This window comes from Manduca sexta, chromosome 13 (assembly GCF_014839805.1).
Source record: "Manduca sexta isolate Smith_Timp_Sample1 chromosome 13, JHU_Msex_v1.0, whole genome shotgun sequence".
NCBI lineage: Eukaryota > Metazoa > Arthropoda > Insecta > Lepidoptera > Sphingidae > Manduca > Manduca sexta.
The window spans coordinates 6,696,866-6,708,245 of NC_051127.1; the positions used below are offsets into that span (position 1 = coordinate 6,696,866).

The 11,380-nt window shown below is 37.1% G+C and overlaps 2 protein-coding genes across 3 annotated transcripts; one reads left to right on the forward strand and one right to left on the reverse strand.

Moving 5' to 3' along the window:
* The first annotated feature begins 1,449 nt into the window (after window positions 1-1,449).
* Window positions 1,450-2,508, forward strand: LOC115449411. Its single transcript, XM_030177224.2, has one exon. The coding sequence runs from the start codon at window positions 1,721-1,723 to the stop codon at window positions 2,465-2,467; it is 747 nt and encodes a 248-aa protein (XP_030033084.1). The 5' UTR covers window positions 1,450-1,720; the 3' UTR covers window positions 2,468-2,508.
* On the reverse strand, window positions 2,483-11,230 carry LOC115449431 (flavin reductase (NADPH)). 2 transcript variants are annotated; one of them, XM_030177256.2, is made up of 4 exons: window positions 11,162-11,230; window positions 10,726-10,800; window positions 5,684-6,070; window positions 2,483-3,360 (listed from the first exon to the last, which is right to left on the reverse strand). In XM_030177256.2, the coding sequence occupies exons 2-4, from the start codon at window positions 10,796-10,798 to the stop codon at window positions 3,206-3,208; spliced, it is 615 nt and encodes a 204-aa protein (XP_030033116.1). In that variant the 5' UTR covers window positions 10,799-10,800; window positions 11,162-11,230; the 3' UTR covers window positions 2,483-3,205. The 2 variants fall into 2 exon arrangements, with proteins under 2 accessions (XP_030033116.1, XP_030033125.1); XM_030177265.2 differs by having other exon boundaries at window positions 10,874-11,169.
* Window positions 11,231-11,380: the final 150 nt, after the last annotated feature.

Below are 11,380 nucleotides of genomic sequence, written 5' to 3' on the forward strand. Positions count from 1 at the left end.
TGCCCGATATGGCGATAAGCTCTCATCTTATCGCATCATGTACGGAATACACATGGTGAAAAGTGGGTGCACTACTTGCACCTCCACCTGCCTCTTCGGAGATAAAAAGCAAGGGTGTATGAAGGACATTGTAGCGATTTTAATAATTATAACTTAGTATATAATGATGACATGAGTACAGTTTAGTGTCTAATGCTGGTTGCACTTGCACACATAAAACTAAGCTAAATTAGTTTAGCTCTCATAGTAAAAATATTTTTCCATACTTGTATGCAGACCGGAAACTATTGTACCTCAACTAAACTATGCATGTAGGTACTATCTATAATTTTATCAGTTACACGAACGAACCTAAACTGATTGAGTTTATATCTAATGATTTTTTATGTTTACGCGAATGTTGGACATTGAAATAAAACTATATTCCGGACTTTATCACCGTTTTTTATATTTTATCTCCCGATGTTTCGAAGACTTTGTAGCCTTCATGGGGGTTCAGTTAAGGTTTACAACTGCCATCACAGCCTTATAATTAGTTCTAACTAAATGGTGTTACCGTCGTTCATAAACAATCATCAATCGTACCTAATGATAATCAAACGAGCGGATTTTTTTTTTCATTCATTCATCTCAGCCACAGGAAGTCCACTGCTGAACATAGGCCTCCCCCAAGGATCTCCACGTCGACCTGTTGGAAGCGGCGAGCGGATTTATTCCAATAATATTATAAAAATGCTTAATAATTTAAGTAACCATTACTTTTAATGTCTGCAGTATATCCGTGTGTAATATTTTAACGCATTAAAATTTAAATCTTATTCCAATTGTATTCAGAGTAATAATTCCAGAAGTAATTAAAAACTATGGTCAAAGTTTTTTTCAAATAAATTCATTTCATTAGCATTATTTTTTTTATAACCGTGGTTCCTGTACAATGATTACAACGGCAGTAGCAAACAAGGCCGAGTTCACTGCACCGAGACTAATAAGAATCTATTAAAAAAATTATGCTATAAGTAGTCAAAATTCGTCCGTATTTTGTCATACGCAGAATATTAGACTTACTTTAACTAAACTTATGTAGGATAATGAATTCTACGCCCAGTCTTTATATCTCTTGAAATCCACACTTTTCCCGTCATTTTAAACGAAAGAAATAAAAGGTACCCAATTAGGTAGGTACTGCCACGCTCCTAGATTTATCTCCAATTTAAGATTTAGGAATTTGACGGGCATTGCGTTTGCTCCAGGCATGGATCCAGATTTCAATAATTGTTGATAAAACCAGAGAGCCTAAGGATATTTTTGTTTAATTTAGGTAAGGAGTGGCTACAGTGTTTTTAATAGTAATAAAATTTTGTAGGGAATCTTTAGGCATTTCTAAGTAGGTCGAGTAAGTACTTCAACTTATCAACGATTACAAATAGGTTAAACACATACGCACCTTAAATGACCATAGATAATTTAAAATTAAAATCAGCAACGTCACTCCTGTAACTGCCGAATTATGCTATAAAGTTAAATAAAAACAAAAAATAATCCGTAACTGAAATGAAGAAGTAAAGGTAACATCGCAGTTGGGGTGAGATATGCTCATCATCATGAATCCTTTTGAGTACTTCCAGACCATCATCCCAACGTTAGAAGACTACAGATGGCTGATAGAGATAGCAAACGATTGTTATCCCATCGCAGTGATGTCTAGAATGCACATAGCATAATGGTGTTAGATAAAGATTATGAGAAGCGTAAATACACGGTGAGGAAGGGCGCGCCTATACCCAGACTGATTTCTGAGGGCGCCATCCCTCCTGTGCCCTCCAGCTTGTTTTCCAGCACCTACAGCGCCTCAGCTGTAGCTGACATTGAAACAGTTACCAGCCTAACTCCTGAGAACACGCTGAGCATGGTCAGTACCCCATGGAGTACAGAAACTTGGAACACTGACCAAGAATCTCTAGATACTTACGCATCGTGGTTGAGTACGGACGCATTGCCAGCTTCTTCCCTTAGCCCAGAACCTGTTAGCACATCATCTTATGGCGTGACCAGCCCTTACCACAGCAGCAGTAAGAATACCCTGACGTTACTGAGTAGTGCGATCACGCCGAGCACGAGTAGACAGATGCCTCTGCTGCATAGAATGCCGGAGTGTTCAGAAACGGTTAGTACGTGGACTATGGAGACTTTCACCAGCACTGGCATTTTATCTGACGCAAATATTCTGAGGGTTCAGTTCCCCTGGAGTCCTTGCACGATGGCTAGTGAGTCGGAGTTGTACCCGAGTTCGCTCGAAAGTTACGAATCTAGGAAGGTCAGCAGGGTTTCGGTAACTGGTACTCCAGCTGAGAGGGACTCCCCGACACCCATGAACTACAATTTCCACGGGAAACATGATCAGGATCCTATCGTGGACTGGTTAAGGGTAAAGCTGAAAGGGCTCGGTGTCGTAAACGTTCGGGTGTGAAAAAAAAATAGCAAAAACAATAAATAATTTTATTGAAATAACATACTTTATTGGCTTACCACTAAAGCTTGTCCGGTCTGTGATCATCCATAAATTACGTCAACAGAGTGACGTCATAAGTGCGGTGTATCATAAGTATTCTCATGACAATCATCTAAAAATCACTTCTAGCAATTCTATATCGCACTAAAGTTACAAGGGGCAACCTGTGAATACCTAATAAATTGAAGATGATTAAATCCACGAATAATTGACGTAATTTATGGATAACCCACACCAGACGAAGAGTAAAATATACTTTACGTACTAAAAGAAAATAGCACATTACCGGAATGTACTACAGATTAAAATACAAAAATGCAGTTAAAATATAAATATTGACAGTTAACTATGATTAATACTTTGCGATAAAACTTGATTCATACACTTTGGTGCCACCTTCTCATTAGAAACACTGCCCAGTGGAGGGTGGAAATAGTTATTTCGTCACAAGAAATATATACCATAACTTATAACCACGCGGTTTTGAAGTTTGTGCGTTAGAAATTTCCACGTGAATTTTTAGTTTTTTTTTCCAACATAATACCAATGTTTTAGGAATATATAGAATAGGAATTGCCACGAGTATACCAGCCTAGCCAATGGTATGTAAATAAATTTCAGTTACGGCCCTAGGTACCAAAAATTTACCTTTTTTCGTTATCTAGTTAACCGCCAATATCATAATTTCACAACCAATTACTTAGGCACATTACAGATGCCGATGACAGCCTTGTAGTATTTGGGTTCGTCCAGGGCGTCGACAAGGAACGTGCCCAGGTCAATCTTGGAGATGGTCCTGCCTGGACTTGTCTCCGGATTCACGGTGACTATTATCTCGCGGCTAGGATCGTCTGGAACAAAATATTAAAATCAGACCATCTTCTACTTAGAGATTTTTTATTGCTTTGTATGACGAGACGAACTTGCCGTTCGCCTGATGGTAAGCGATACGACCGCCCATAAACGGTCATAACCTTGAATTACAAAGTATTATTTGGTATTCCAAACAATATCTCGCCATCCTGAGACATGAGATGATAAGTCTTATTACGTCCAGCAGTTACACTGGCTACAATGTCCTTCAAACCGATAATACAACAGTGACTACACACTGCTGCTTGGCGACAGAAACAGACATTGCGGTGGTACCTCCTTAGGCGGACTCTTACATATGAGAGACCTACCATTAACAGAGAAAAAAAATAAGAATATAAGCATTTGGTTACTTCAATCCAATAGTTTTGTTCCAAGTTTCAAATTAATTTGTGGTTATGACCGACGGTGTTTAAAGAAATATCTATCTAGCTTTCTTTCTATTTAGGGCATGGAAACATACCTACCCAGGCGGACTCTCACATATGAGAGACCTACCACCAGTAAAAACTACCTACCTGTAAAAATGTAAGAGGACGCGGTCATTAGAGGCTTTCTACGTGATGTGATTATGTTATACACATAGAAAATACTATAGAATGCAAGGACTTTATTGAAAGCAGCTGGGACCGTCGATAGTCGTAATCATAATTCCGGTCTACAGGTTATCTTCCTCAGCGAACTAAAAAATCGTGATAGGTCTGACATAAGACTACCGCTGAGTCATAGATTGCTCTGTGCGTGTATATGTTAGCATCACTTGCAAGCTTTGTAATTATATTTACAATGTATACAGTAAATGTGACGCTGCACTAATTTATAAATCCATCTAGACACTCAGCAACAAAAGACAAGCACCAATTGGACTATGAAATCACGGCGAAACTACGGGTTTCGGCACGGGTCTGAAACTCACGTTTTTTTGTACTGTCGGCTATATAAATAGTCTTGGTATTTCGCTATAACTCAATTATCATGCAAACGAACTAGAAGCCGCACTGTACCAGGTAATTAGCATGCTTCTTGCTTGTTCCAATACTTCGACTAGCAATCCAAGGCCATTGCGTTTAAATAAATCAAAAAAAATATTTATCCACATGCATTATCTGTTTTGGAGAACTTTAACCAGGAAAGGCTAAGAGAAATCCCAATGCGAAAGTAAACGATGATCGGATGAGGATCTAATCTCATAAATAAGATAATGTCGTAAATGAACACAGATATATCTTCGGAAAAGTACACCGGCAATTAATTAAAAAACATCTGAACTTTATTCCGCAAAAGGTTTTTCAGGCAAACGTTTAACGGGCAAAAATCCTCGATTCGCCGGGGTCACTCCGAGAAGCCTGTGGAGACACCAGGAGGATCCTGCGCTTCTGGAAGGAGTTAGGCTGGCTTGCTTTGTAGCCGGCATGCACGTCACGCACAATGGCCCGACTTTTTTTTACGGGCTAAGTGCGGAAAAAGGAGCCCATAACCATAACCATAAGGTTTTTCAGAAGTCGCAAGCAAGCAGTGAAATCACACTAGGAAGTAGGTTAGTATTTCAAATAATGTAATGCTTGGTGCATTGCAGTCCGCCCCGAGAGTACAGACACAATAGTTACGTAGTATCGTTCAATTGGCCAGGATCCCGGTGCCCATTACCCACTCGTATCAATTGTAATCGCTTTCCTGTCGCAATTGGAACTTTCCATTCAGCTTAGTGGACAAGACGTAAAACCAGTTGGTTCGGATTTCACTTATATCTGATGGGTGCATAGCGCGCCGAGCGAATAGTGCAATGCCTTGTACTTGGAAATAATTCAAAGTTCTGCATGCTGTTAATGCTTTTATGGGCGATCGTATGGCTCTTCATCAGCCTTACTGCTTGCACGTCTGTTCTTTAGTTTTATTTTTATACGAGCAAGTCAAGGTGACCCCACTGTACCTGATGGTAAGTGGAGTCGGGTTCAATAGAATGTCGACTGACGAGAGATGATTACACGTCTGCAGTCGACACAATTATGTCGGCCTGTTGGAACTGGATATACCTACTCAGGTTGAACCCGGAACGCGACACACTTACTATCCGGTTGCTATCCGGACGCATATATAAAATATCCTACCACTAGTTAAATTGGACTTGTATGGAAAAAAAAATAACAAAATCGTCGATAAGTGGGAAAACTTTCGTTTACATAGCCGGCACAAGACCCGCAAATAACTTTACACAGATGGTTCAATGAATCAATTATCAGTCTTACACCGTCGACTGGAATATTACAGCAAATTATTAATTTAATTTTATCAATAACTTACCAGTAAAATGTGGCGGGAACACAGCCACCCAGTTCAAGGGGCTCTCCTTCAACGCGGTGTACATCCTTTTATGATCCGCCGTGATGTCCACAAAGATCGGCGCCACCTTATCCGCCTCATAGAACAAGAAGGCGGATATACACGCCGAGACATTTTTAACATTCTTCGCCCTCATCGCTTCAATGATGTTCTTTGTACCCTCGGACAGGTCTGAGGTGGGTGCCAGGTTATTTCTGGTTCCCAGAGCGATCACCACTCCTTCCGTACCCTCCACTGCGTCCTGGACAGAGTCTGGTTCCAGAACATTCCCTTCGAAAACCTCAACCTTGCTCTTCAGGTCTTCCGGGAGTTTCGCAGGGTCACGGACGAAGGCGCGGACTGAGAAACCTGAGAACAAGAGACAAGCTATAATTACACAATTGAATCATAACAGCAAGTTAATAAGGGCAAAATTTTGTGCGTAAATATCTATTGGGGATATCAGTCTGTCTCACTCATACGACCAAACTTTAACAATCATGACGTCACAGTGTAGGTCGTTCAACCTTTGTGCTGAGAAAGACACACAAAAATTTAAAGAATTTTTATTTTTGAGCGGATTTTTATGATTCTTGTAGTTTACGATATCCGGTTAAGATATTTTTGTAAATAAAAATCGAGTCGGCGACCCTATAACGTCATATTTGCGTTACAAATACTTTTGACAACGAAATAAAGAATACAGTTTTGGGTGTGTACAGTGACTAAATATATAATGTATATCTATACGCTTTCTCTTTATCAGCAAAACCTAGACTGAATATCCGATAATCTTATCTCAATACTTGGCTTGCGTATATGTACTCATGGCGCCCTCCAGTCAAGGGTTTACTCGATGAGATACTTAACATCAATTTCTTGACATTTTTAAAGGATAAAATAAGTCCATTGCGCCCCGAAGAGGTAAGTAGTTGCAACTTTATCCAAGGTTTACTAAGTCCGAGCTACTTAACGTTTTAAATGCGTGATCTAAGAATTTAAGACTTCACGCTACGTACAATTCGATCATGTTATTACGGGTTTCTTTGAATCAACGGTATTATACAGGTCAAACGTGGTTCAACCACATAAAACGTTTAAAATACAATAAAAATCGAGCATAGTGTAGTGTCACGAATTATATTATAAAAAAATCTGAATTTGCTTTTGGTTTCGTTGGCAGTGATGTCGCTTATCACCAAACGAGCAACTTGCTCTTCGCGCCATTTAGTTGCATTAATTGCCTTTCCAATCATTAACAATTTCATTACAAATTAATAATGATAATTACTTCGATTTGTACCTTGTTTTCATTATAAATTTTATCCCTAATTTAAAATGTCCATAGTCGTATAAGTAGTTTTAATTTTTGTTTAGAAATAATAATTATTATTCTTATACATTGTTTTGACGTATCATAGGTGCAACTTTGTTCGCCTACGTGATAAATATAGTATTTTATTTTATAAATACCCACGAGGCCTCTACCATTGCGCCATGAAGGACTGAGAATTCCATGCATTGCGATGATCATGGGCGACCATCAAACGACCGATCTGCTCATTTATTGGAAGCCTTAAGGTGTACATTTGCGCGAAACTAAAACCATTTATGGATGAAACGAGTTTTATACACTCCAGTCCTTTCAAAACAAAAATAAATAAAACCGGAAAATCAGAATTTGCCATGAGAACGCATCGTGATGTTGAGTTTATTTTTATCATTCGTAGATAAATAATGCCGATGCACGAGACGTTTTTTTATGTAATGTACTGACGCAATACTGTGTACTTAAGTGTTCGATGTCCAAATACCAAAACATTCGCAAAAAACACAAAATACGACTATTCTTATACACTACTTCCAATAAATGGCAAAGTTTGTTCAAAGGATTTGTTCAAAGTTCAGATTACGACCTTAACGGTTAACTTCTAAATGGATTTTGTCGGGATTATTTGGCACATAGATCTAGTCTTGGAATAACATACCTACTCAGATAAATATAAAGATGCAGTGGATTATGAAAAAAAAGTTATCAATAAAGGCGCCAAAAAATATTTGACCTCCGCCAGCTAAGACTATGCCGGCGCTTAGCAACAGTAATATTATAGTAAAAAGAAAACATTTATATAATATCTTATAGGTTATCACCTACGCATAATTATTCGCCATAATTACTGCATACTACACCATAATATTTATTTTAAGTTCTTAATCTGAGAGGTTATCGTGTGTGACGGAAAAAGTATTACAAAATACTTTATTAATGTGTGAGTGCACAAGCACCTATTAGAGGTAAAAAATAAATTACTCATGTTTGAATGCTATAATGTTATACACACCTTATAAATAATACTTATTCTACCTTACTTTATTTTCTTTGTTTTTTAAAGATTAGTTATTTGCTCAAAGATTTGATTTAAATATTAGTTTAGGTAATATCATTATTTATTATAATGAATGTGTGACGTAACTAATATTAATGTGCTTGAGTGTGAGGGAGATAGCTATATAATCACATACAATCCTAATAGATTAGGAGATCATTTTATACTGTAGTCTTGACTGGTCCAGTGTTGTAGTCGTATTGGGTACGCGGTACGAGACGACTACCGCGTTGAGGTCCCTTTATTGAATAAAGCCAAAAATATTAATTCTGTGCTTGATCTTTCTCCAGAGTTATTGATTTTCCATCTCACAAGACTATGACAATTGAGTGTAAAATACCAGAGGGTAACTGTGTATTATGTACACACCTGTGCACTATAGTATAGCCTGCATAGATATGCAGAATTAGTGTGATCAATCATCAATGTGGCTGAAATTTGGCTAGAGTATTCATTCAGTCTACTCACACATAGCTCTAATAAAAAGAGATAACCATGAAGAGTTATATATAATCACGATTTTCTAATCCTACTGTATTTGGGGTCAATTCAATACATTTTATCAAGCATGTTGAATTCAGAAGATGAAGGATTAAATCTCAGGTAGAGTTGATCATATTTTTATTTTTTATGATCAACTCCATCTGAGATCTAAACCTGAGCATAGCATACTTGCAAAGTGTAAAATATTTTGGTTGACCTAGAATTAAACTCAGGATTTCTCAATCAACAGCCTATATTTTGTTGCTAGTCAAAAGCAGCAGAGTAATAAAAATATTTCGCATTAGAAATTATTTATAGACTTGATAAATGTTTACACTTATGCAAAAGGATAGGTGACATCAGACCGCAAACAGATTTGTTACAACTCCTTATTAGCAATGTTTTCATTCTGTGCATGTTTGTAAAAGACTATCTTGAATTTTTTTTATTGCTTGTATCAAAAATTCTGATATCTTATAAGAATCTTATTATAATTCTTTAAAAAAAAAATATGCTCTTTCTCCTTATTACTTAATAGTTTACTAAATAAACTATAATACTTGTAGTTAAGCATAATACAATTTAAAAAAAAGAAAAATTACAATCTATACTATTATATAAAGCTGAAGAGTTTGTTTGTTTGTTTGTTTGAACGCGCTAATCTCAGAAACTACCGGTCCAAACTGAAAAATTCTTTTTGCGTTGGATAGCCCTTTGTTCGTGGAGTGCTATAGGCTATATATCATCACGCTATACCCAATAGGAGCGGAGCAGTAATGTCTTATCTCAGGAACTACCGGTTCGAACTGAAAAATTCTTTTTGTGTTGGATAGCCCTTTGTTCGTGGAGTGCCATAGGCTATATATCATCACGCTATACCCAATAGGAGCGGAGCAGTATTGTCTTATCTCAGGAACTACCGGTTCGAACTGAAAAATTCTTTTTGGGTTGGATAGCCCTTTGTTTGTGGAGTGCTATAGGCTATATATCATCACGCTATACCCAATAGGAGCGAAGCAGTAATGGCTAAACTCAGGAACTACCGGTCCCAACAGAAAAAATATTTTTGCGTTGGATAGCCTTTTGTTCGTGGAGTGCTATAGGCTATATATCATCACGCTACACCCAATAGGAGCGGAGCAGTAATGGCTAATCTCAGAAACTACCGATTCAAACTGAAAAAATATTTTTGTGTTGAATAGTCCTTTGTTTGTGGAGTGCTAAAAGTTATATATCATCACGCTATGACCAATAGGAGCGGAGCAGTAATGTCTAATCTCAGGAACTACCGGTTTTAACTGAAAAAATCGTTTTGTGTTGGATAGCCCTTTATTTGTGGAGCGCTATAGGCTATATATCATCACGCTATGACCAATAGGAGCGAAGCAGTAATGGCTAATCTCAGGAACTACCGGTTTGAACTGAAAAAATCTTTTTGTGTTGGATAGCCCTTTGTTCCTGGAGTGCTATAGGCTATATATCATCACGCTATGACCAATAGGAGCGGAACAGTAATGAAACATGTTGCAAATCGAGGAAAAATTATTAGTTTTGAGAGCTTCCGTTGCGTGCGCTGCGTAAACGGTTAAAGTTATGCAACAATGATGTATGACGGGATTGTTCCTCTTAAAAAGTTCTACAAAATATATTATAAAACAAAGTCCCCCGCTGCATCTGTCTGCCTAAATGTGTTAAACTCAAAAACTACCCAACATATTAAGATGAAATTTGGTATGGAGACAGTTTCAGACCCTGGGAAGAACATAGGCTCCCGGGAAACTACTACTTTTATAACGGAAAACTTTAGCCTGAAAAACTTTATAACGCGGGCGGAGCCGCGGGCAAAAGCTAGTCAACTAGTTAAATAACTAAAAATAAATATAGGCAAACATAATCTTTTATTCTACCATGAAAACATCAAACAAGGTTTTTATGCTTTCTCAAAGAATGTATTGCCAATGACTTCAGAAAAATAATTTTAAATTTTACAGTAATTTACCATGAAATTACAGCTACTTTTATGAAAACTAGGGTTGTCGGCATTTTGCCAATTCTATTTCCTAATAACCACTGCAATAAATTAAATCACTTTTTTTACTTATTATGTCATACCTAGAATGTTCCATAAATATTTTCCTAAAAAAAATTACCTACCTTTTTTCAAAGCGGCTTCCACGGCGCACAGCCCTATAGCACCGGTCGATCCAAAAACCACAATTTTCTTCATTGCTATAACAAAAACTGTTGATGAACATTTATCGAAACAGGAAAATTATGAATTAGGTAATTATAAAAAATATACCGATTGCCGATGCTCAAAACGTACTCGTCAACTGAAGATTAAACGTATAATGCACAAATAACGACAATAACAATAATCTTTCTATCTGAACCACTTGAGAAATGGGAACTATCCAGTAAAGCTAATCAATTTGATAAAAATAAAATATTACATCCACCGAAACTTCTACACGTACACAACAATGAGTGGAAAGATTTAATACTGGTATAACACCTGTGTGTTAATTACTAATTTAAATAAATGCAACCGGCAATTTAAATGATTATAAAACAATGTAATAATACCTACCTTCCGGTTCAATTGCAGATCAGTATCACACAAAAGTGACGTACAAATATGGGGATGAGAATTATACGATATTACAATCGAATAGATCGATTTATTACAATGCAAGATATTTCGAGTAATCGTTAGATAATGCTAATCAATAGGTATTACAAAAAAAATAAACGTTTAATCGATCTTTTCATAGCATACTGCAAATCAAGTAACCCCTTGTACTGAAGT

What these genes read in the sequence shown, in the direction of transcription:
- LOC115449411 (XM_030177224.2), top strand. Translation starts at nt 1,721, where the DNA reads ATGGTGTTAGATAAAGATTATGAGAAGCGTAAATACACGGTGAGGAAG.
- LOC115449431 (XM_030177256.2), bottom strand. Translation starts at nt 10,798, where the DNA reads ATGAAGAAAATTGTGGTTTTTGGATCGACCGGTGCTATAGGGCTGTGC. An exon ending in GGAAGCCGCTTTGAAAAAAG is followed by an intron (nt 6,071 to 10,725) that starts GTAGGTAATTTT and finishes TCTTGTTCTCAG; the next exon opens with GTTTCTCAGTCCGCGCCTTC. An exon ending in GTTCCCGCCACATTTTACTG is followed by an intron (nt 3,361 to 5,683) that starts GTAAGTTATTGA and finishes ATTTTGTTCCAG; the next exon opens with ACGATCCTAGCCGCGAGATA.